This window comes from Callorhinus ursinus, unplaced genomic scaffold (assembly GCF_003265705.2).
Source record: "Callorhinus ursinus isolate GAN/ISIS: 27379988/994484 unplaced genomic scaffold, GSC_fseal_2.0 scaffold7, whole genome shotgun sequence".
NCBI lineage: Eukaryota > Metazoa > Chordata > Mammalia > Carnivora > Otariidae > Callorhinus > Callorhinus ursinus.
In genome coordinates, this window is record NW_027397069.1 from 53752969 (window position 1) to 53778588 (window position 25620).

The 25620-nt window shown below is 41.4% G+C and overlaps 1 protein-coding gene and 1 long non-coding RNA gene across 20 annotated transcripts in view; one reads left to right on the top strand and one right to left on the bottom strand.

The window, feature by feature from the left end:
- Positions 1 to 24832, top strand: part of CYSLTR2 (cysteinyl leukotriene receptor 2) — a 29557-nt gene extending 4725 nt beyond the window's left edge. For 2 of the 19 annotated variants that reach the window (XM_073894552.1, XM_073894560.1), the window contains exons 2-7: positions 11282 to 11580; positions 13400 to 13472; positions 14417 to 14576; positions 18227 to 18299; positions 19184 to 19293; positions 21256 to 24832. In XM_073894552.1, coding sequence (XP_073750653.1) covers positions 21257 to 22294 — 1038 coding nt within the window. In that variant the 5' untranslated portion in view covers positions 11282 to 11580; positions 13400 to 13472; positions 14417 to 14576; ... (1 more) ...; positions 19184 to 19293; position 21256 and the 3' untranslated portion in view covers positions 22295 to 24832. The remainder of the gene's footprint in view (positions 1 to 11281; positions 11581 to 13399; positions 13473 to 14416; positions 14577 to 18226; positions 18300 to 19183; positions 19294 to 21255) is intronic. The other 17 variants (XM_073894553.1, XM_073894563.1, XM_073894567.1 and 14 more) reach the window with 14 other exon arrangements.
- Positions 1403 to 20948, bottom strand: LOC112826723 (uncharacterized). The gene is made up of 3 exons (XR_003209024.2): positions 20691 to 20948; positions 9809 to 9942; positions 1403 to 1542 (listed from the first exon to the last, which is right to left on the bottom strand). It is a non-coding gene; the product is annotated as an uncharacterized lncRNA (long non-coding RNA).
- Positions 24833 to 25620: the final 788 nt, after the last annotated feature.

Here is a 25620-nt window from a genome sequence, read left to right on the forward strand (position 1 = left end):
ACCGTGTTGGGTGATGGCTTCTGAGACGACACTTGCCGACCTTCTGTCCTCCTTCTGTCTTTGCCATGAGAAGACTGGAGGGTTAGAGGCAGATGTAGAGTGGCCCTGCGGCCTTCCTGAGGTCAGAAACTGGGTTAGTCGCAGATACCGCCAATCTTCCCAGATACACTGGTGAAGTGCACTCGGGGACAAAAAGTTGTTGAGATATTTTTATAAAATTAAATCCATAATCAGTGTCATAAGTTCATATGTTCTATTAACAAACAAGGACTGAGACGTTACAAGAGCCAGAGAAAAGACAGCACTTAGTCAAAATAATTCTTAAAGAAAATGAAGTCATATCTTCAAGGGGCTCAGAGCGGTCCTTACACACTCAGTTCTTTGCATTCAATTTGTGTTTGTTGTACTGGCTGAGTGTTACCGGTAAGGAAGAACACGGAAGAAAAGCTAGCTTTGGGAGAACATTAGAGAATGAAACAAGGAGATTAAGAAGACAGAGGTGGAAAGAAGGATGTGAGAGATAATGCCAAGCATCTCACTCTTGCGGGCAGAGAGAGGCCCCCTCACATGCTCGGATGCCAACCTTCTGCTAGGGTTCAGCTACTGCTATGCCCCTGGGGATAAATTGTTCTCTGGAAGCATTTGTATCCTCAAAATACACAGGAAAGGATGAAATTGTGAAAAGAGTCCAATTTTAAGGGGCAGTTATCCCCAAATATGTCCAAAATACATCGGCACCTTTTTGCACAGGAAAATTATCCAGGAAGGAACTTCACAGGGAGAATGTACAAACAAGAGGAGAAGAGCAAGCAAGTAAACAGTGGAAGAAAGCTTGTCAGCAAAGGGTAGAAAAAAGGCAAATCTTGCTAACCCGTAAGTCTAATGCTGATATCTGACCTCTGACACTTTTGACATGGTCACTTTTCATCCACGCAGACCTTTGCCCAAATGGCGGCTGTGGGCAATACACATTATGTTCTTAAGGTGCCTCTTCTTCTGTCTGTCCATGTACGTCAGTGGTGGTGGATGTCATTTTACCATACATTCTGTGGTCTGAACAAGGTTCTCCTTTTGGTGGAAGAAGGCCACAGCCAGTGGGTGCTGCATGTCCAGCCCCACCCCCAAACCGGGCCTAACAGTCAACATTTCAAGAAGGCCCAGCAGCTTTAGGCAGAGCCCAGGCCAGGAAGGCTCTGGTGGCTTCCCTGAGCTCTCAGAAGTCGGGGAAAGTGCTAGAAGGAGAGGAAGGCAAATGCAAACCGAAGGGCACATGAGGATCAGCAGCTGGGCGAAATCATCGAAAAGCTGACAACCCAACTGCTGTGATTTTAAGAAAATGTTCTAATTAGGAAAGTTAATACGATAAGGTGTCTGGTCTTTAGAACTAAAATAAGAAACCAAATTAATGAAATGCAGAATTTATTTTGGAGGTTTCTGAACTTTCTTGGAACATTCTGGAATTTAGTCAGCAGGCAGGTCAGGGAGACGGACCAATCAATTGGCAATATCCTCCTTTCTGATCCCGGCGGGTTGCTGAAGAATCTGAGGAGAGATGGCAATGGGGGCTGGAAAGTCTGGTTACAAAAGAAACCACTTAGGTCAGACAATTACAAGGGAGAAAGTGCTCAGTGCACTCAGGAGCCCACAGAGATCCCGGCCTATTGCGACAACTGCTTGCGAAAGCTTTCCCATCCTTGCAGTAAGGGCTCACTCAGGTCTTCCCCAGATGGGAAATGGGCCAGATCCAAAGACTCTTGCTCAGGGGTTTCAAGTTACTCCAGAAACCCGCAGCAATCCTATGAACAACCACATGTTGAATTTTCTGCCAGCCGAGCTCCAGGGTGAGTCAAGCACGGGTTGGTGGGATCTGGGAGGACAGAGCTCTGTGAGCTTTGCAACTTCCAAATGTGGAGTCCTAACTAGAGGACGAAAACTAGACAGTAAGACTCTGCATCGGCCATGGAGTGGAAACCAATTATCCCTCAGGGTGAATTATCAGGCCTTAGGACTCTGGCTGAAAAGTCCCCCTGGTCCCAAAGCTATTAAGGAGAATCTCAGCAGTACAGAGAAAGTGAATGAGAGAATTTCCTCCTCAGGGAACTTGCAGATCCATAAACACTATTCAACGTTTACTGGTTTACAGCAGATCTGGGCCAAAGTGTTGACTTCTTGGTGGCTATAAGGCATGGGGAAGTAAATGGCATTTGGAAGACAGTGGGGTGTTAGCTTGGTGGTTCGTGAACTGACTTGCACTTTGGGGCACTTTGAGGCACTTTGGGAGAGACAGGGCGGAGGAGGGATGGGAGCAGCAGAATGTTCCAAAGTGTTGACTCCTTGGAAACGGGGCCCTGTGTGGTTCACCCCTCCTCCCCGCCCCCCCTTTATTCTGGAAGTCTGGGGACGAGCTCAGTTCCTCATTCAAAAGATGTTGTAATCTCAGTTCTTTTTGTCCCTATTTCTATTTTGGTCTCTAAAACTTAATTTACTTTATCCCTTTGGAAAAATTCTGAAAGCATAAAACTGTTCTGAGGAGGCAAGAAAGTATATGAAGCTTTACGTGTCTGCCATGACATTTGGGGCCAGTTTCAAGTAAGGACTAAGCTAACAGTCTTGCATTTCAAGAATCAGGCACTCGATGATACTTCCCTGTTTGGGGGGTTGTATCAGTTCAGCACTCTGGGCCCTCTGGGATTTTGAGGGACAAACATGTTGTAGAATCTTCTGATCCAAAGGGTTGCATCCTCTCTGCACAACTTGGGGAGCTCAGTCTGTAATCCACACGGTGCTTTCTCTCGTCCCAGCCCCGGTCTGGGTGCCATTCAAGCATCATTGCCCTTCAACCTCATAGTAACCCTGTCAAGGAGTGACTAGTATTATCACTGCCCCCATTTTACTGAGGAGGAGTGGAGGCACAGGGAGATGCAGTTACTTGCTAGTAACTAGTCACAGCTCTAGTGAGGGGAAGAACCAGTGCTCACATCCGGAGTCTCTGCCCACAACTGCTGTCCTCCACTGCTTCCCCGCAGCACAGACACCATATTTATTTACTTTTAAATCAAATCGTCTCTCAGGCTCACTTTCATATTTTTATTAATACTCTGAGAGCCGTTTCGCCTTTTAAATCTTTTCTCTAGGCCCCAAATTTGAAGTTTAATCATAATAGTTAACATTGTTGAGTGCTCAAACTGTGTGAAATACTTCACACTCATCATGCCATTTACAGACAAGATAAAACGCTTGCAAAAAGATCCCCACACTCGTAAGTGGCAGATCTGGCTCCAGACCTTACCCCAACTCCCTCCTCTGAATATTTCTGTGAGCTATATAAAGAATATCCTGTTTGCCATTCCACAGTATACAGTAGCTCTGGGGGCTAAAATCTAAGTTATACTCTAAAGTCATCAGAGAAAATGAAGAGCATTTGTGGGGGGTGGTTGTGAACTGCAGGGTGATTATTAAAGCAGAAGTCTCATACTGTGGAGAACTTCAAACTCACGGTGACATAGGGGGAAGATGTAGACATAAGTGAGGGGGTAAGGGAGAGTTCTGACGGGGCCGAGAATTCCCCTGGACCATCAAATCTCATGGTTCTGTGATGTTTTAACTGGTTTACTCTTGCAATGGTATACAGGTCAGGAGATGCTAATGGTTTCTAGGCATCAGCTAACAAAACCCAAGGTTACAGTGGTGACTTTGTACGTAAAGAGGAAGGATAGAATTCAAGGCACATCATATAGAAATAATGGAGATAACTCTGTCCATTGATTGGATGTGAGATATAAAAGAAAGAGAAAAATGAAAGAAAACATCCCCCAAATGGTCACCAGCTATATTGGTCCATTCCAGCTGCCATAAGGAAATATCACAGACTGGGTGGTTTAAATAACAGAAATTTATTTCTCACAGTTCTGGAGGCTGGAAGTCCAAGATCAAGATGCTGACATGATAGGTTTTATTCTGAGACCTTTCCTCTTGGCTTGTAGGTGGCTGCCATCTGGCTGTGTCCTCACATGGCAGAGTGTGTTTCTTCTCCTAGGACACTAGTCCTACTGGGTCAGAATGCTACCGTATCACCTCATTTAACCTCAGTTACCTCCATAAAAGCCCTGTCTTCAAATACAGTCACATTGGAGGTTGGGGCTTCAACATATAAATTTTGGGGGCACACAAACATTCGGTCCCAACGCCAGCTGAGTGGGATTGATTTGAGAGGGAGGCTAGACCCAAGTGAGATCTGAGCTAGAGACAGAATCTCCAAATAAGGCCATCCTGTAGAGTATAGCTTAGGTTAGAATTCAGGAGAAACCACTTGCATTTTCTAGATCTCAGAGTTCTTTTTCTTTATTTGTAAAATTGAGATAAAAATGCCAACTCAGCCTATCTCAAAAGATAGTCAAGTGGAACAAATGAGGTAACTGAGAAAAAAAATTCTTTGTAAATCTTCAGATGAAAATATGGTATTTTCATATGTAAGAGACCTCTGGGAGTCGGAGGCAGAGAGGGTAATGTCCCCATGGTGGGGGAGTTCTTGGGGAGTTATAGAGAGTGGTGAGCTGAGGACCCCGGTGGGGCTCCAGTGGTGGTCCACAATTGGGTAAAGAAGAGATAACAGTGGATTTGGAAGGGCTGAACAATCGGGAAATGGAAAACCACAAGTACCCAGGACCACAGAAGACAGAGAAGGAGTGGAGGTTTCACTGATAAGATCTGAAGATCAAATAACTGAGAAGGAAGTTTGAGAAAGAGCAGTAGAACCAGCTGTTGATCAAGAACAGATGACCGTCTCCCAGTCCTGTATGATTCACAGGCAGCTCCCATGAGATGGTGGGGATGGGGGCAGGGCAGCTATTGCCATAAATATAAAAGAGGAAGATGAGAAAGAAATGACAACAGGGAGCCCAGGAGTTCAGGAAGTTTAAGTGTGAGAGGACAAGCAAAAACAAAAAGTCGAATAGGTTGCAGAATCAGGTAGAAGAGAACACTGGCATTTGCTGGACCATCCGCTGTGTGGAGTGAGCACATTCTTGATTTACAACTCAGAACAATCCTACAGGCTCTCTTAAAGAGCCACACTTTGAGAGTGAGGAAGCTGAAGGGCAGAGAGTAAGAGTTATGCAGCTAGAAAGTGGGAGGGTTGGGAGTCAGACCAGGTCTGCTAGCCTTCAGGTAGAGTACCTTCTAGTCTAGAAGTTCAGGTGGATGAAGTTGGAAGAGAGAAGGAGAAATGAAGAGAGGAAGAGACCCAAGTCACTGGAAGGAGTTTGGCTAAGAGTCACAATCAAGGTGTCTCCAGAGAAAAGAAGACATGCAGCTTCCCTCCTGGACTCAAAATCTTCCTCCAGCAAACATGCCCTTCACAGCTGCAGAACTGGAAAGTGTCCTCTCCCAGGTCAGCAGTCATGTTCTCCACTGATGCACTTGTCCTTGGGCTTCCACCCCACCCCTCTGGTCACTGATAGCTTTCTTATTGCAGAGTCCCCTGAGACTTTTTGTCCCCACTGACCACCTGCTCTTTCAACCAGTCTTTCTCCTGGCCTCCTTAACACTGTATTCTTGATTCGTCTCTCCTGGTTTGGGGTTGGACCAGCCTTTGTCAACCATCTTTCCAGCCTCCTGTTCTCTGCCTGTCTCTTAATTGGTGATGTCCCCCCAGGGTCTTGTCTCTGGCCCTCTTTCCTTCTCTGTTCTCATGTCCCTGTGTGAGGTCTTCCAACTTTTCTGGCTTCAGTCACCATCAAGTGCTGACGAGCCATAAATTCAGCAGGCTCCCTTAGCCCCTCCACCCCAGCTCTAGACTGCAAGGGGACGGTTCCATTTACAGGCGTCATAAAAGCCTCAAATTCAAACTCATTCCCCCTCAAACTCAAATTGAACTCATCCTCCCCCCGCAAAACAGCATCTTCCTCTTACGTTCTTTTTATTAGTGGAAGACACCATTCTCCCAGCAAAGACCTGAGAAGATCCACGCGGCCCACCCCCCACCCACTTTCCTTGACATTCCATAACTGGTCCATCCACAACTCTGGCCACCTCTCATTTTTCTTTATATCTCTCAATCCCATCCAGCTATGTCCACCCCCTCTGCCCTGGACAGGCACAGGAGCATCCCTTGCAGTCTCTCTGAACCTAGGCTTGACTCCTTCCCAACTGTCCTCCACCTGCTACCAGAATCACCCTTCTAAAAAATACACATCTGCTTTCTGCACTTCAAGGGCCCTCATTGCCCTCAGAATAAAACCCAAACTCCTTTAGTGTGGATGTAGGTCACTCTCAAACCACCCTCTGCCCACCCTCTCCCTTTCATGCGTCACCTAGACTGTTATCACTTGCCATTCCCCAAACTTGCCCTGTGTTCTCAACAACCAGTCTCTTCATACAGCCTGGTCCTCTGTCTGGAACCCCTGGCCCCTCTCCCTAGTCAACCTTTCCCCTTAGTACCTTAAAAACGTCCTTGTTCCCCAAGGCCGTTTCCTATGCCATTTCATTCTGATGGCCCTTCTCACCCGGCTTTGTCTGTTACATTGTCTGGTTTATTCACCACTCTGGAGGTTCCTTTAGGTCTGAGGTTGTATTTTCTTCCCTGTCAGGTACCTAGGACCCAGTATTTGCTGTGCAGAGAGAGGCAGAGGAGCTTTGTGACAGAGAGCTGGAGCTGGGTTTAAGCCCCATCCCACCACTAAGTGACAAGTGAACTTGGGCACACAAGCTATTCCGTATCTTTGCACTGTAATCTTCCTCAGCTATAAAATAGCCAATTCAGATTACCTAGGGCTGTTTGGGGACTAACTGAGCTAACACACAGAAGGAGCTTTGCAGAGCGCTGGCCGCATGCTGCTCATTTTGAATGGGCAAACATCTGTGGCTGGTAGAGGACGTGTGCTTTCCCAGAACCCTCAGGCAGGCCTGGCCAAGGCGGGTAGCTTGAAGTGAGGGAAGTGAGGGTAGCTGATGAAATCAGACGGCCAAGGGCCTGCTGTTAACCTGCCGGAAGGATTCTCAGTGTGGGAGTTAGAAGTCCCAGAGACAGTGGCCAAACGGAGGACCCAGAACGTCACCTAGTGGTAATCTGGGAGGCTGCCGGCCGTCTTTGCTCTCCTGTCCTGGTGCTGACAGCTTAGGTGCTGCACAAAAATCCCATCATTAATTCCTTGTAAAGATGATGCCGACTGCACCGACCTTTATTCTCCAGAAGATTCTCTGTTCTTTAGCCGTTTATCGTAATCTCACAGCCTCCGGTCGTGTAATGCTTATCACTTGTTGCTCCCCGGGGCATGTCCGTGTCGGTGTGTCTGAGTGCCTCGGGCTTCAGGTTCTGAGACCGGTCACAGGCCCAGATCTCAGCACTGAAGGTGAGCACACCTGTGGGCGCACAGTCCCAGCCAGGGCTGATGGGGGCGGCGGAGGGGTGGCGGGTAGGGGGAGGGACTCTGTGACAGGAGATCCTTAGGCCCTGTCCAAAAATGTATTTTTCTTAAAAAAAAAAAAAGGTATTTTTCTAAGTACACATGAAAATAGTCTCTGCGATGTTCTGGATGGTCGCAGCTTTGCTCTGACCGTGCAAACATTCCAAGCATCAATGGAAGTTATTCGTCCACAGCAGATTCTAACTGGCCATGCAACACATTTGGTTTTCTTCATAACTGAAATATGGAATCCCCATCTCCTGCTGTCGCTGTTTCTTCTTTGTTGTTTCGTCACCAGTAAAGCAGCAGGAGACAAAGCCTTAATTAGGCTGTCCATTTATTTCCAGTTTTCCTTGAATTTACCTCTTCATGTATTTCTCAGCTTCCTGTCACGTACTTAATTGGTCAGGCTGATTTCTACAGCCACATGTAGCAGGCAATTTCTTTTTCTTTTTCTTTTTGAAAACAGTCTAAAATGTTGAAGTGTGATGTGGTCAGATGTATTTTATATGGTCAGGAAAGAACAATCAAAATGTTTTAAAGGATTCTCCAGAGAAAGTATTGAGCTAAATGGAATTTTGCAACTGAGCTAGTCCTGCTTTTAGCCTGTGGCTGTTAGTTAGACGAGGCTTCTAGGAAGGGAATCTGTATTTTCTTTCTTAAGCTTTCCAGGGATTAAGATGCTCTTGGAATCAAAGCTCCAGCTTCTGTAGGGTATCCTTCCCCTGCAACTGAGGCTGTTTGTCAGCCATCGACCACTCCCACTCCAGTCCCCTCCAGGGCCCAGAACTAATCCCAATCTCAGGTAGAGGCATAGAAGCAGCTCTGGAACTTAGTTACCCTAGGGAGTGATCTGATCCTGACTTTGTGCCTTGACTCTAAAGTTGGGCATCTCTCTTTTTCCTGAGATTTGGTCTCCACCTCATTAGGGAAAATGGACCCCTGTCTTGGCATCCCTGAGTCTCTGTGCCCAAGCCCTTGGGCTCTCCAAGACCCAGGGCCTCCAGACTCAGGGCCTCTAGGACTCAAAGCCTCCAAAACCCAGGGCCTCTAGGACTCAGGGTCTCTAAAACCCAGGGCCTCCAGACTCCAGGATTCAGGGCCTCCAAAACCCAGGGCCTCTAGGACTCGGGGATCTCAGGATTCAGGACCTCTAGGACCAGGGCCTCCGGGACTCAGGGCCTCTAGAATTCAGGAATCTCAGGACTCAGGGCCTCCAGGATTCAGGTCTCCAGATTCAGGGCCTCCAAAACCCAGGGCCTCCAGGAATCAAGGACATCAGGACTCAGGATCTTCAGAACTCAGGGCCTCCAGGATTCAGGGCCTGCCTATACTGACCCTCTTCTTGCACTGTGGTCTGGCTCTAAATGGTCTTGCAGCTTACAGACGAACTTCCCCATGAGTTCTGCCTTGCTGCCCGGTTGCTCAAGGAGGCCCTGTTGCTAGGGTGTGGTTTGGGTTCCCCCACACCCCTCAACTTCCTGGTGGAACACCTGTTACCATCTCTTCTGATGACCTTTTATCTGTGGTCATACCTGCTGGATTCCATGCTCTGCCTATGATAAGGGACTTTCCTCAGCACCCGTAGCCGACAGTGTCCCTGAAGGCTTGCTACACCCTAGTCAGGGAGGAGTGCAGGCTGCTCCCCAACCTTCACAGGCTGCCCTTCTCATTGCAGTTCACAAGTCCTATGGGTCTTGAGATAGGAGAAGTGGTCTTCATGGTCAAAAAGTCTAAGGACTTGGTTGTTTTTAGGTCTATTTTTACTTTTTTCAGATTCTTCCCTGCTCTGTTAGATATGAGCTTTCCCTAAGATTCTATCAGAATCCTAGCTCCAAAGTCAGTGTCTTTAAGACTAGAGTAGGTTCTCTGGGGCCATATGGATAGGACTCCATCCCTTAAAAAAAAAAAAGGCCACTTGTAACGAAACCCATGGGAACATGAAAATTCCTCTGGCTGGTCACGTACCAGTCTTATTTTTCTCATGCCTTGTCTTTTTGTCCCCTGAGGCTCTGTGTGTTGACCCTGGCTCTAGTGCTCCGCCCTTCGAGATACATAGCTGTGGCATTTAATCCAGCTCCACGCTTGCTTCACGGACTTGGGTTGCGCTGCCTGTACTACCTCTAGCATTTCCGACTCGGAGTTTGATCCTTCTGTCCTAGCCCTGCCAACCAATAGAAATTTTAAATCTCTATAAGACTGAGTTAAAACACTATCTCCAAGTTCCTCATTTTGTTATATTCCCTTTCCTGTTAGGCTTACAGACTTCCAGCCTCTGTGTGACCATCTTTCTGACCTGCTTCTGCACCCCTGACCTTTCTCGTGAGCTCTAGAGTGTGTGCTCCTCATCCCAGCTATGGCCTCACCATTCTCCCTATAGCCCAAGCAAGAAAACCCCGACTTACTGTTGAGACAGATCAAAAGCAGAGAGCCATTATTCATGTCATCAGAACTAAGGTTCCGTAGTCATCTCTGAAATAAGAGGTGGCCCTCAGCTCTGCATTAGGAGAACTCTCATCTTGTCAGTCTACTCCTAGGCCTAGAGAGATCAATTTACACAAGTCAAACTCACCGGGAAATAATTTTTAACCCAGAATTCTGGTTATTCTGGTTTGAATATTTATAATGGGGGGTTCTACATTCTCTTTATTGTAATCTTTCAGTTCACGATTCAAAGTCCACCCTTCCAGAGAGGGCTGTTGAAACAGATGGGTTATTAGAAGGTTGCCTGGTAGAAATAGACTGAAAGCAAAAGAGTGGAGTGGTTTTGAGAGATTTTCATCATAAACATGTCAGAATAATCCAAGAGTTATCAGTATTTCTGTACAGTATGCCCTTCTAGCAAACACGAAGAGGAGTCTACTTTTTATACTTCATATGAACATGAGAACTGAGTTCATCATCTTCATGGTCAGTGGGATGACAGATTGAAGCGAGGTCATTTCTACCTACATTCCTGAGGGTGGAGGAGCTGGGGGCATTTACTCAGTACCAAGGACTGTGTGAAGCTCTCTCTCTCTTTCTCATTTAATGCTTACAACAACCCCATGAAATCGATGTTATATATCCTTGTTGTGGGTTGAATTATGTCCCCCCAAGAAGACATATCCAAGTCCTAATCCCAGGTACCTGTGAATGTGACCTTATTTGGAAATAGGATCTTTATAGATGGATTTAGTTAAGATGAGGTCATACTGGATTAAGATGGGCCCTAAGCTGAATGACCTGTGTTCTTGTAAGAAGAGGAGAAGACACAGAAATGCAGAATACATAGTAGGAAGATGATGTGAAGACACGGAAGAAAATACCATGGGAAAGTCAAAAGATTGGAGTGATGCATCCACAAGCCAAGGAATGCCAAAGATTGCTGGTAACCACTAGAAGCTAGAAAAGGCAAGGGAGAGTTCTTCTCTAGGGGCTTCTAAGGGAGCATGGTCCTACTGATGCCTGGATTTCAGACTTTTAGCCTCCAGAACTGTGAGAGAATAAATTTCTTTTGTTTAAGCCTCCAGGTTTGTGGTACTTTGTTAAGGCAGCCCTAGGAAATGAATGCACTCTCCATTTTATAAATGAAGTAATGGATGCTCAGAAATGCTAAGTTACCCAAAAGTAAGTGCTTAGAACTCCCTGACTCCAAACACTTGAACACTTGCTGGTTGAACTGGCCCATTACGTGGGGTTTCTCTTTCTCTTCTATCAAAATTCTGTTCCAGAAAATTTATATAATAACATCAGCATTTCCCAAGTAAGATTGTGTAGAACATTAGTTCTATGGGGTATTAGAATGTGTTAATGTGCCCAAGAGTTTTTAGGATCAAAAAAAGGGAGGGATACTGTGTGTAAATCAGGCTTTTTTTTTTTTTTCTGTCTTCCTGCAGGAACCCCATAGAGCCTTTAACATGCATTATGAGTCTCCAAGAGAGGAATACTAGAGCTTACAGTATTTCTCAAGCTGATTTAAACATGGAAGGCTTGTCTTTTACAGAGCATCTTATGGAATTCATATTCTGTGGAAGATACTTTGGGAAGTGCTGAATTAAAGAAAAAAGTTTTTCTTTTTTGACATCATTTACATGTCAACCATGTTTTCTGAGTTACACCTTCACATAAGTGTCTGAAGGAGAATTGAAAAACATCCTTGCTGCATCAGAAATATATTAACAAGCCATCTCTTTGGGTAGGTTAATTTAACTAATGTTTTACCCTACCTTTTTTATTGTTTAGATCATTATGTGGATTCTCAGAGTCAGTGTCTTCTAGTCAAAGGCCATTGGGAACATACCTGTAGTTGAACAAAGTTGGGTCTATTGACTTGTGTCAAGGGGGAATGCACATGAAGGGAAACTGGGGCATCTCAGAAAGAGGATGTTAGGAATTATAATAGGATTTATGCTCGCATTAGATAATTTGGGGGTAAGATTCAAGGAAGCAGGACTTTGCAGGAACAAAAATGGTTATTAGTTCATATAACAGACTCTGAAAAACAGGGACCCATACTATCATACTCTGATAATGAAAACATGTCCCCTGCAATCCTTCTGTTCTTTTCTAGACATCCAGGAAGCTTCCCTCCACCCATACCTCAAGTCATAGGCTGTTATGTAATATTTATCCAGGTGTAGTAATAAGTGTTTACTCTAGCAGAAAATTCTCTTTGGCTAGGTAAGGAGAAATTAAGGACTGTGTTATTATCCATGACAACTCTGCCTAACGAATTTACATTTAAACCTGGGCTTTGTCAAAGATAAACAAAGCCAGATGCTAGTTAAAGGAAGGAGAGATTTTAATTGGTAATATACTATTGCAGTAGAGAAGAGTCCAACATGACCTGAACTTAGCTTCATTTTTTACAGAGGTGAGTGGATGTTCTTAAGGAAGAATGAAGGAGTAGAGAGGGGGTAAACAGGTGCTCGGCAGAGTCAGGGAAGTGAAAAATTACAAAAAACGGGAAGGGGAGGTTGGCCCATGTGAATTGCATCTGGGTTTGCTAACTGACACTTTTGAAGCTTAGGATCCTACCCTCCCACAGAGGCTGGGAGACAGGAGCCCTATCTTCAGGTGTTGTCTGGAACAAACAGTAAGTTCTTTTGTTGGCCTTGAGTTGTTTCAGGCTCTACAAGAAGGGGAGGTTTTGGTCATCCTAGAGATGTAGCCCTGATCTGTTAAAAAAAAAAAAAAAAACTGTTAGTCCTTCATTAAGGAAGGCATGTGGTGTAATGAGCCCTGGGTGTAAGACCAATGAATCACAGGCCTGTACCTCTCAAACCAATAATACATTATATGTTAATTAATTGAATTTAAATAAAAAATGTTTAAAAAAAAAAAAGAAAGAGTGTGGCAAACACAGGTTGAGAAGCCCTCATAAACTGGATGAACAGTTGTTGCATATTTATGTGGTTAGGCTAGGCCATCTACCCCTTCAGAAATGTTTTCTCCTCCATCCTACCATTAATCCTTATGTGTTTGGGCATGAGGCAGAGTTCTCTGGCTTAGAGTCATGTTATAGCCTTACCGTTTACATAAGCAATCTTTTTTTATCTTGTAGAAAATCTATTGAATGGGAAAATGATCATGACATTTTGTTTATAGAAAAATTGTTTATAGACTACAAAACAGCATTTACAATCTACTGTCATGTTTATAATTAAAAAAATGTTAACACTGAAAAACAAAAAACTGTTAATCCTTTATTAAGTCTTTATAGACCAGGTTGGGAGCCTATCAGGGAGAGGGCCCAGAGGAGCCTAGCTAGAGTTTGATCAAGGAGCGAGTCTTTGTCAGCTTCCAGAGCAGAAGTTGTACACTTTAAATAAATAAGACTCTTGCCAGGGTCAGAGATAAGCTATGAGTGATTCTTTCCAGTTGCATTATTCCAACTCTGGTAGTTGCTGCTTCCACAGTATGCACACCAGGCAATTGGTTATCTCTCCTGAGAGAGACTTCTCTGAATTAGCCTGTACCTGCCTCTCTCAGATGTCTCTGTGTGTTCTTTTTAGGGAAACACGATTCCTGGAGGGGTGGTAATTTTAAACATCTGACATCCTCTAACAATGACCTTGAGTACACAGGGTAAGTTAGTGTGTGGCAGGTAGGTGTAAGCCCGATGTCCACATAAGAAGTAGACAAGTGGTAACTGGGAATTTAAGAATCATTTCTCACAATAGGAATGAGCCCTTTTCTTTATTTGAGCATCTGTGGGTGGAGAGTCATTTGAGGTGGACAGATGCCTTCAGTGGAGTCAAACAGGTCCTGCAAAGCAGGCTGGAAGGTTTTTGAAGAAAATAAAGTAATGATTTCTATCCGGGTTAGACCCAATCTTTGTTCCCACTACCAAAGTGTTAGGTTTTGCTGATAGGGTTGTAAGGACTTCAGCAGAAGCATTTTGTTGGTATGGGGTCAATATACAATTTTTATAAGACTGAAATTGGCGTTAATTATGTGAGGGGAAACTTAACTATCAGAAGGGATATGGAGAAGAAAATTTACATCTTGAAGTGTTTTTTTATTTATTTGTTTTTGTTTGGTTGGTTTTAGTTATTAAATTTTGTCAGCGATCAGTTAAATTCAGAACAGTAGCTATGATCTAAGAGAAAACAAACAACCCAGAAGGGTGCCTGGGTGGCTCAGTCAGTTAAGTATCTGACTCTTGAGCTCAGGTGTTGGTCTCAGGGTTGTGAGTTCAAGCCCCACATTGGGCCCCATGCTGGGTGTGGTGCCTACTTGAAAAAAAAAAAAAGAAAAAACAACTCAGAGAATTTTGTTTTCTCTTAAGTGGCAAAGACGGTAATGGGTCCCAGGATGAAGATAAGGGAGATCATATTAGTTAATAGACAGAGGGAAAGTACAATGGTGAACGAAATGAGTAGTAAGGAGAAAGAAAAAGTTGCTAAAGAATTAGAAAATTAATTTTGTTCTGTCTTGTGTGAAAGCTATCTGCTTCTGTAGTCAATAATCTGCCCTTCTTTTTTATATATATATTTTTTATTTTTTATTATTATTATTTTTTTTGGCAGAGGGAGAAGGAGAAGCAGAGGCAGAAAGAGAGGGAGAAGCAGAGGCAGAGGGAGAAGCAGACTCCTCGCTGAGCAGGAAGCCTGATGCAGGACTCGATCCCAGGACCCTGAGATCATGACCTGAGCCGAAGGGAGATACTTAATGAACTGAGCCACCCAGGTGCCCCAATAATCTGCCCTTCTATAAATCAACAGCTTCTGGAGAATTTCTAAAAATCTTCAGTTTGAGGTCTTTCAAAGGAATGGACTTCCAGTAGTTGGGGGAAAGTTCTGTGTGTCTTTTTAGTTGGGAGACATGAGTCCAAAAGTTAAAATATTGGAGTGTTAATACAGTGTCCGTTGTTAAAGATAGCAATAGGGTCCTCTCCATCTAGGGTCAAGAGAAGTTTTCCTCTGATGTCTTTTCTGGAAGACCAAATATCTACGTTTCAGATCACACGGAGACTGCTTTGGAGAATATTTTGGAAAAGCAACTTCCCTGTAGTCATCCATTAGATCACAATAGAATAGGATCAAGGATTGGAAGTAATCCCCAAATGCACAAGGGCAGCTTGTTATGAACTCGGGAGGAGATAATTTGTGGGTTCCAGGGGGGATTGATCTCATTGCCTGTAATCAAGGCCAATGGAAATACTTCAATCCTTAGAAGTTTGAGGGTGTTAGAATTCCATTAGTTCTTGTTACATTCCCTGTTGTCTGTGGATAAGGACAGCGACGTTTCTAAGTAAAAGTTAAAGCTTTACTGTTCTTCGATGACTCCATCAGTGAAATGTGTGTCTGTTACAGAAGAGACAAGCTGGGATTCCCAAATTAAGCAATTTTTTTTTCCTACCATAAAGACAGAGCTCTGTAGCAAAGAAAAGCCTTAACACACTCTGAGAATAAACAATAACCAGAACACATTCATAGACCTTCTGGAGATGTTCAAAGGAGCCTTGGGACTGTGGTTGTCCATGTTCTACCTTTACAGACTTGCTAGCATTGTGTTGACGACAGATAGGGCATGCATGGGAGCATCCTTAGCCGTAGCCTTCATATTACCCTGCCAGTGTTGGTTTAATACCATCGCCAGTTTATCTCGGCTGTTGTAAGTAATATCATGAAACAGACTTGCTAAACTCTACTTTTATTATGGCTGTTTCTTTGGGTAGTAGCAAAGCATCTCAAGGTTCTTTGATTCATTGTTTACTTTACAGGGAGTCTTGTAGTGTCAGGAAATCTCTATTTCTAACGTATTTTGAATTCATGGATGAATCCAAAATCATATTCCATGTATCAGTATAAATATTTGTTCTTTCATTCTTTTGTCAGCAAGTCTGGGTAAAGGCAATTAACTTAGTCATCTGACTTTATTTTATTTCAAGGTAAAGCTTATATTTCAAGGGTAAATTCAAATCAGAGGTAGCATAGCCTGCTTGGCAATTTTCTTTTTCTTTCTAAGTATGAACCAACAAAATTAAATCAAGGATATGCAAGGGAGAATCTAGAAGGTCCATGCAAGGTATGGACACCTCGGTTACTAAGATAACCAGTCATGGGCTTTTACACACACACACACACACACACACACACACACACACACACGAGGAAATTAGGGTAGCTTGATTCAATGTTACAGTAATGGATCATGATGTTTTAAGGGAAACCAACAGAATTGTATAGGAGGTTATGTGATTGGCTGAGAAGTCCCAAGTCATATCTAATCAAAGGAACAAGGGGAAACTATTTATTTCTTTTAAGTAATCCCTACACCCAATGTGGGGTTTGAACTCAGAACCCAGAGATCAAGAGTCCCACACCCTGCCTACTGAGCCAGCCAGGTGCCCCCAACAGGGAGACTATTAAGTTTAGTGGAGACCATAGAACTAAGTTGACAAAGTTGACTTAAGGCTTCTAGAAGCCTTGCTGGAGCTGCTATAGCTCTTAAACAAGATGGTTACATGTGGCTACTAGGTCTAATGAAAGACTGAAATCAAAAGTTGACCTCTGACGATTCCCATGTAACTGAATCAGAAAGTCTAGTGCTTGTTCAGATTGGTCATGACCAAAAAGGAGAAAGGGTTCATGAGTCTAGAGACCTGGGAAAAAATCTTTTTATCTCAGTTATAGTAATCTTTGCATTTAAACGCAAACATGCTTCTTTTAACTTAAAAAGTATGTAATCCCTGAAAGATATTTGCATTAGCATATTTTACCTAAGTATAATCAACTTTTTGGGGGTAACTTATCGGCTTTTTTATTACTTGTTTGGCAAACCAAAACGCTCTCGCAATAGTTTTAGATTAATTAAAATTCAGAGGATTTTTAGAAATCTAATTATTCCCATTGTTCCTTCCTTTAACAAAGCTTGTATTACCCCTTGGCCATTTTAGTAAAACCCCAAGATGGTTTGGGCACAAAAAACAAATTAATGGCTTTATCCTGAATTTGGGAAAGAAAGAATCAGGAATAGTTGCTTAAGGAGAGAAGATATAACTCGTAAGTAGAGTAAAGAAATAATTATAGGAAACATTGTAAAAACACTGAGAAATTAACAATAGTTATGAAAAACTTTATTTTGAAAGCAAGGAATCTTTTAAAAAATGACTTAAAAGTATATCAGAAGCACTGAAATTTAACAGAATATTTTATTGACAAAAAGAAATCTTTACTACTGAGTATAAAATAACCTAATTATTTTATGTTAAAAAGACCATAATTCTAATTTTACTCTTTTTGTACATTATTCATGTTTAACAACCTACAGTAAAGGATTTATTAATATGTCCTCATATGTTTGCATTTAGGTATTCACAAATGTATAAATACACTAATAAGTAATGATTTTAAAGTATTAAACTATAGCCTTAAAATTAAATCTATTAAAAAAATAAAATTAAATTAAATCTATTAAATAAAACGTGTGTATACATTAAATTTGCCCTGTGAATAAACTATTTCAGCCTTCTTGATAAACAAACAGAAAATCATATTCATTATCTTGTATACATACTTGTATTTCTCTGTATTAATTATATTAATTATCATCTTGACCAAAGTAATCAACCTTCCTTTTCATCAAGCATAAGAACAGTTAGAGGAGAGAAAATAAAGACTAATTTAGATATTTTTCTGTCTACTAGCATTTGTCATACAATCTAAACAATTTTAAAGTATAATATAATTAAAAAGTATAATCCAAAGGCATTTACACATTTTGTTCATCTATTACCCTTGTAAAAAATAAAGTAAAAATTTATATTCGTTCAATTCATTATATTGAATAACCACTGTTTTGTATCTATTTCTTATTTAGAAATTGTTTAGGCATCCAAAGATTATTTATTAACTATTTGTCTAAGGTCTTTAAGTTAGTTAAGGATCAGGAAATTATAGTTTTAGTTAAAAAATTAAATTCTTATGATTTGTCCCAAAGTAAGAATGTCATAAAATTAAATCTTTAAAAAGGATTCATTGTTATCATTCATTTTAAATACAATTTTATATGTATAATTTTAAATTTTAAACAAGTTATGGAAATAGTGGAATATTGCTTAATTCATAAATCCCATGCAGGAAATTCAATTTAATCAAAGGAAATTTAACCCTGGCCTTGTTCAGATCAAATATTGTGCTGACACTTGTTATCATATAATAAATTAGTTTTTTAGAGACTTTGAAACATGCCAAAATTGGTATCTTCTTTTAACTTGAAAAGAATGCCCTTTCTTTTTTTCTTACAACTGTAATAATAAAAGCTATTATGTAAATACACTTTTAGTGTCCACAAAATGAAATACATCTTAATAACTTTGTCTTCCATTATTTCAGACATTGTGCCTGTTTATTTAGACCATACATCCCTAGAATGTGCACATAAAGAGTGAAGGACTCTTTTGATCAGGTAATCATTCATTTCCTAAGAGAGGGAAAAAGAGAAAGAGGAATTAAAAGAAGGAAAGAAAGGAAGAGGAAACTGCTCTAGATGAATATGACATTAACACTAAAAAAAGACAATTTTTACGTGAACTATATTGAATATTGAACCAGACATGAATGCATGAAATAAACCCTACTTGGTTGTGGTGCATAATTCTTTTTGTAATATTGCTAAATTTTATTTGCTAATATTTTGCTAAGAGATTTTGTGTCTATATTCATAAGGAATATTGGTTTGTAGTCTTTTGTTTTATACTGTGTCTGGTTTTAGTATCAAGGTAATACTAGCTTCATAAAATAAATTGGGATGTGTATCCTCCTCTCCTATTTTCTGGAAGAGATTATATGGAATTGCTGTTAATTCTTATTTAAATATGGTAGAATTTGGTAGAATTCTCCAGTGATACCACCTGGACTTGGAGATTCCTTTTTAGAGTTTTAAATTGTAATTTTCTCTGTAGTTCTAATTATCATTTTGTATGTGGTGAGTTAGGGTAGTTTTTGTTTTTTTTTAAGGAATTACTCCATTTCACTTAAGTTATCAAATTTATGTGTGTAGAGGTGTTCATAGTATTCCCTTATACTATTGATGTCTGCAGTGTCTATAATTACGTCCCCTGTTTCATTCCTGATAATGGCAATTTGTGTCTGCTCTAGTTTTACTTTTGTCTGTATTGCCACAGGTTTGTCAATTGTACTGATCTTTTCAGAGAACAGTTCTTTCTTTCATTGATTTTTCTCTGTTTTGTTTTGTTTTGTTTTTAATTTCCTTGATTTCTGCTTTTACCTTTATTATTTCCCTTCTTTTGCTTGCTTTGGGTTTATTTCACTTTTTTTTTTTTTTTTAAGTTGGCTCCATGCTCAGTGTGGAGCCCCATGCAGGGCTTGAACTTATAACCCTGAGATCAAGACCTGAGCTGAGATCAAGATTCAAGCACCTAACCAACTGAACCACCCAGGTTACCCAAGTTTATTTGACTTTTAAAGGATTTTTTTTTTTAGCTTCTTGAGATGGTAGCTTAGATGACTGATTTAAAACTTTTTCTTTGGTAATGTATGCATTTAGTATTACACAGTTTCCTCTCAGCACTGCTTTTGCTATACCTCGCAAGTTTTGATATGGTGCATTTTCATTTTTATTCAGTTCAATATATTATTTGGTTTCCCTTGAAACTTCCTCTTTGACCCATGGAATATGTAGAAGTGTGTTGTTTAGTTTCCAAGCATTTGGGGATTTTCTATATTTCTGCTATTAATTTCTAGTTTGATTCCATAGTAGTTATAGAGCACACTCTGTATGATTTCAATTCTTTTAAATCTGTTGAGGTTTGTTTTATGGCCCAGGATGTGGTTTATTTGGGTATATGTTCTGTGGGCACTTGAAAAGAGTGTGTTTTCTGCTTTTGTTGAATAGAGTATTTTATAAATGTCAATTGGTTCCTGTTGGTAGATGTTGTATTTGAGGTTTTCCATATTCCTACTGAGTTTTGTCTATTTGCTCTATCAGTTATTGAGACAAGGTTTTGAAATTACCAACTATAACTGTGGACTTGTGTATTTCTCCTTTCAATTCTATCAGTTTTTCCTTCACATAGTTTGCAACTCTGTTGTTTGGTGCATACACATTTAGAACTGGTGTGTCTTTTTGGCAGATAAACTATTTTATCATTACATAATGTCCCTCTCTCAGAATTTTGTCTGTTCTGAAGTTTACTTTATTTGATATTAAGAGCCATCCCTGATTTCCTTTGATTAATGTTTGTATGACATATATGTTTTTCATCCTTTTACTTTCAACCTGCCAGTACTGTTATTTGAAGTGAATTTCTTATATACAGTATATAAATTATATATATATAATATATATATTCCAGTCTTCCAATCTGTATTTTAGTTGGTATATTTAGACTTTTACATTTAATGTAATTATTTATATTTTAATGTAATTATTGATTTGTTAGGGATAAGTCTGTCATTTTATTATATTTTTCTGTTTGCATTATCTATTTTCTTTTTCCTATCTTCCTGTTGGTGACTTGAACACTTTTCAGAAGTACATTTTGATTTATCTCTAGTGTTTTTGAGCATATCTCTTTGTATAGCTTTTTAATGGCTGCTCTAGGCGTTACATTACACATACATCACTTAAAGTCTATTGGTGTCATCATTTTACCAAGTCAAGTAAAGTGTGGAAACCTTACCTCCTTTGTGTCCCTTTACCCTCCCCCATTTACAATATAATTATCTTTAACACTTCCCCTACATCGTATCAAATCACTGGCAATGTTGGAGTTCTTGTTTCAGTCATCAAACATAACTTAGACTCAAAAAGAGAAGAAAATCCTATTGTACTTACCCATATTTTTGCTTTTCATGATCTACGTCTTTTTTGATGTTCCTATGTTCCTTCTTTTATTGATTCCTTTCTGTCTAGAGGACTTCTTTTAGCCATTCATTTAGGGTAGGTTTGTTGCTGGCAACAAATTCTCTTAGTTTTCTATCATCTGAGAATGTCTTGACTTCTCCTTCATATTTGAAGGGTATTTTTGCTGGATAAAGAGCTCCGGGTTGGTAGAGTTTTGTTTTAGCACTTGAAAAAGTTGTGTCACTTCCTTTTGTCTTCCATACATTCTGATGAGACATCTGCTGTCCGGTAGATTTAGACTGCAGTATTTACATAAGCACTGGGCCAAAGGTCTCCCAAGTTTGAGGCTTCCGCTTCAGTCAGATAAAAGTAATGTTCAGTTTGCATTCTAGAAATTTACCGTGAAATATAATGAAGCATACAGTAAAGACTTTTCTGGTATTTTTTGACTCAAGTAGCAAAGAAAAGCTAGTATTTCTCCGTTTCATTAAAATCTGGAAAGATGTAGGTAGTGAGCAAGAAGTAACTTTTTATGTCTGTTTTCTTTTTAATCCAGCATGGAGAGAAAACTTATGTCCTTGCCTCCATCCATCTCCATACCAGAAATGGAACCCAATGGCACCTTCAGCAGTAACAACAGCAACGGGAACTGTACAATTGAAAACTTCAAAAGGGATTTTTACCCCACTGTGTACCTGATAATATTTGTCTGGGGAACGTTGGGAAATGGCTTTTCCATCTATGTTTTCCTGCAGTCTTACAAGAAGTCCACGTCTGTGAATGTTTTCATGCTAAACCTGGCCATTTCAGATTTCTTATTCACAAGTACACTACCCTTCAGAGCTGACTATTACCTCAGAGGCTCCAACTGGATATTTGGGGACCTGGCCTGCAGGATTATGTCTTATTCTATGTATGTTAACATGTACAGCAGCATTTATTTCCTGACTGTGCTGAGCATCGTGCGTTTCCTGGCAACTGTTCATCCCTTCCGGCTCCTCCATGTCACCAGCATCAGGAATGCCTGGACTCTGTGTGGGATCATATGGATCCTTATCATGGCTTCCTCGGTATTGCTTCTGAAAAATGGCTCTGAGCAGAGGGGCAGTGCTGTATTATGCTTAGAGTTGAATATCAGTAAAATTGTTAAACTGCAGACCATGAACTACATTGCCTTGGTGTTGGGCTTCCTGCTGCCATTCTTCATGCTCAGCATTTGTTACCTGCTGATCATTCGAGCTCTGTTAAAGGTGGAGGTCCCAGAATCGGGTCTGCGGGTTTCTCACAAGAAGGCACTTATCACCATCATCATTGCCTTGATCATCTTCCTCCTGTGTTTCCTGCCCTATCACGTACTGAGAACCCTCCACCTGCTTGTGTGGAAAGTGAATAAATGTGAAGAGAAGCTGCATAAAGCAGTGGTCATCACACTGGCCTTGGCAGCAGCCAATAGCTGCCTCAATCCTTTGCTCTATTACTTTGCTGGGGAAAATTTTAAGGACAGACTAAGGTCCACACTCAGAAAAGATCACCTACAGAAGACAAAGTGCAGCATTCCTGTATGCATGTGGTTGAAAAAGGAAACACAAGTTTAAGGGGTTTGGAGGTGAGGCCTGTTCTTGTATCCTTGTGCTGACCTTCATTCACACATAGTCCCAAATGACCATGTATTTACACCATTTCCAACGAAGGTCAATCAAGTCCTACTCCAAACATTTTATTAGGTGTGTTTTCAGTGGTTGAGTCTAGATGAGAAATGTAGCAGGCAAAATCTCCACTAGTCTTGCAACCTAAAATGTTAGACTGGGAAAAAATACTTAGCACATTGTGTGCTTCTTTTCGTCAGATTCTGTACCAGATCTTGGTCCCACCAGGCATTCTAAATTAACTTTAAGATAACCTCAGATTCCCCAGCTTCTCCAGTTCCTCTTGCATCTTCAATCCCCTAAGATATAGCCAGTTTACAAAGCTAACGGAGGTTCCAGAGCAGATAAGAAAAGCATCCTCAGAATTCACTGAAAAGACTTTGTGAAGAAGGCTGGCCTTTGACGAAGCAGAGTCAAGGTCCCAAACAAGAACAGTGAGAGAAAAAGGGAGAGAAGGACTGGGGCAAGAAAGAGCTGGTGAAAAGTAGGGAGAAGGAGAAATTTCATTTTGCACTGGGAAGGAGGCTCTAGTCCACTGAAGGCAAGAAGTTTCTCTTTGCCTCTCTTGCCAGGGGGCTAGAAAGGATAGGAAGAGTAAGAAAAGGAACTGGGCCATTGCCTAGGGGTGGAGGGATTACGTGTGAAATAGCCGAGAAGAGGGGGTTACTCTTGGGATTTGGGTTTGGACTGACTTCACTGCAGTTCTGAGTCTTGCACATTAATCTATCGGGATGGGAGCCAGAATAAAGGAGGTTGCTCTAAGTGTTCGGCAGGGCACTGAAAGAGAGGGTGGGGTGGAGGATAAGTTGCAAAGGTGGTTGTATCCCTGAAATTCTATTAATATTTTGGCAAAATATGCATAGGGTGGCTTTCCTTTGAGGGAGTATAGAAAAGAAATGGATAGTGGGAAGGGGTTCTTTCTGGCCACTGAAACAAAGCTAAAGAGACTACCAACTTCTACCTCCAGACCCCAGACCACTGTACCACCAACAATTGAATGCCCTCTCCATGCTGGGCAGACTGTGCCAGACACTTCACATTCAGTAAACCCCATTTAACCCTCACACCAAAGTCTTATGTTTCTATTTTACGAATGAAGAACCTGAAGCTCAGAGAAATTAAGAAGCTTGTTCAAGTTCACACAGCTTGTAAGGGTTTAAAAAATATCTGTGAAGAAGGGTTAGCTGGTGCTTATGCCACCACTCTCCCTACAAATCTCCGGGAAGATTGGTAGAAAGTGAATAAAAGTTCCCTTTCCTCACCAGGCACCTACCTTTCCTCATTCTCACAAGATTTTCTCTTTGGAGTTATTGACCTCAGGCAGAGTGGAGTGTGGGAGGGAGTTGGTGACCTCAAGCTAGGGAGAAAGGGAATATCTTCATAGTAAACAAGAGCCCCAGGGCCCTTCCCTTACTCAGCTGTCAGAATGCTGATAGACTCATATCCTGTCAAAACATGAGCCCGCAGGATCCCCCTGTGGGGAAACTGTCCAACCCAAGAAAAAGACTAACAGATACAGACTGTTGAGGATTTCCCAACACAAAAGCCAGCACCTGCCCTATTACCTACCTGAAAGGGAAGCTCACACTGCAACTAATCCCTTCCATTCAGAGAGCATCTAGTCAACCTGTTAGAGTCTCACTCTTAACTATGAACAGTCAATGACCACTACACTTTGGGGGCAGGGGGTGAGGGCCCAAACATGAAAAACACCTACAAATAAATGAGAGGGTAGATAGAGACATTTTCAGTGTGAAAGGTCTCAACACTTTTATCACCCTTGCACTTTTTATCAGAAACCCACTGGAGGATGTGCTCCTCCAAAATAAGTGATTAAGCCAAGATAGAAGAAAACATGGCATCTAGGAAACAAGGAATCCAACACAGGAGAAAGGTGAACGACATAAGATGTTGGTGGTAGCAGAAAAACAAGAAACTAATTGATTTGCATGCATTGGAGGGATTTGTAGTTTTCTTGAAGAACTTGGGATGAACTAGTGAAAATACTTAGAAAAATAAGCAAAGGAAAAGACACTGTGATCATTGAATGCTAGCAGAAAGAAACAGTTGTTTAAGAACAGAAATATAATCACAGTACACTACATGGCTCAGCTGTGAATAATGTTTACACAGAGAATAATGTAAATAACAAAATACGATGATATAACTTTTTTAAGAAATGAGAGGATATGTATGTGGGGGAAGGGTGTAAGAAGTCTAGGTCTCCATCTGCCATCACAGAAAATTCATAACAACTAAAGCTAGAGAATGATAAAAGCTGTAGAAAAATCTTATTTAGCAATAAGAGCTGCAGTCCAGAAGAAACCATGAAAAGGACGGGCAGGGATGGCCTCTGGAGAGTTTGGGGTGGGACAATAGGGTGGAAATTTCTCTTTTCCTTTTAAGAACTTTTTAGCCATCTAACTTGCAAATATGTATTGTTGAAATAAAAATTAAGTTTAAATTAAACTTTAAAAGTCAAATTAATTCTGTGGGTTTTGTTTCTTTGTATGTTTGTTTTTTAAGAAATGAGACAGAAAATAAAGGTCACCAGAAATGGGCACTGAACATTGACAGGAGAAAGGAAAGTAGGAAATGGCTAGACTTGGATTTGGGCCTTTGAGGGAGGCCCACCCAGCCCAGCCATGGGAAGGGAGGCCCCTCTTGGGATGATTGGAGTCACTTCCTAGGATCAGAGATGATTTAGTATATCAGCATATTTATTAGTCACAAGCAGCAGAAAACCCAAGTCCAAGTGGCTTAAACAATCACTATCTCACGTAACATCCCAAGAGAAGTTGGACTTCAAGCTACTGAGCAGGGGCTTCTGTGAGCCTTCTCCAGGTATTGCCTTGGTCTGATGGCTGAATACCCTCATGGGAACAAGCTGATTACAAGCAGCCTAAGGCTACATGCTTCCTTACTTATATCCAGGAGAAGAAACAGGGTATCTCCTGCTCTAAGCATTTAACCAAAGTCATTGGGCTTCCTTTTGACCAGAACTACACAGATTACACCCTGGCTCCTAAACTAGACCAAGGAAGGGATTGCTCTGATGGAGCAAGGATGGTCAGAGTCTACATCAGCAGGAGGGTTAAACCCACTGAAATCTCAGCTGGGAGAAGGGGTGAAATGGAACTTGCAGAGGCCCCATATCTTGCACTGCAAGTGAAGTGGAAAAGAACTGCCAGCCAGCCAGGCATCCGAGCCTAGCGTGGCTGGTACCTACGCAGCAGCCCCGGCAGCTCAGGAGTGTGAAGGAATGATGTGTTAGA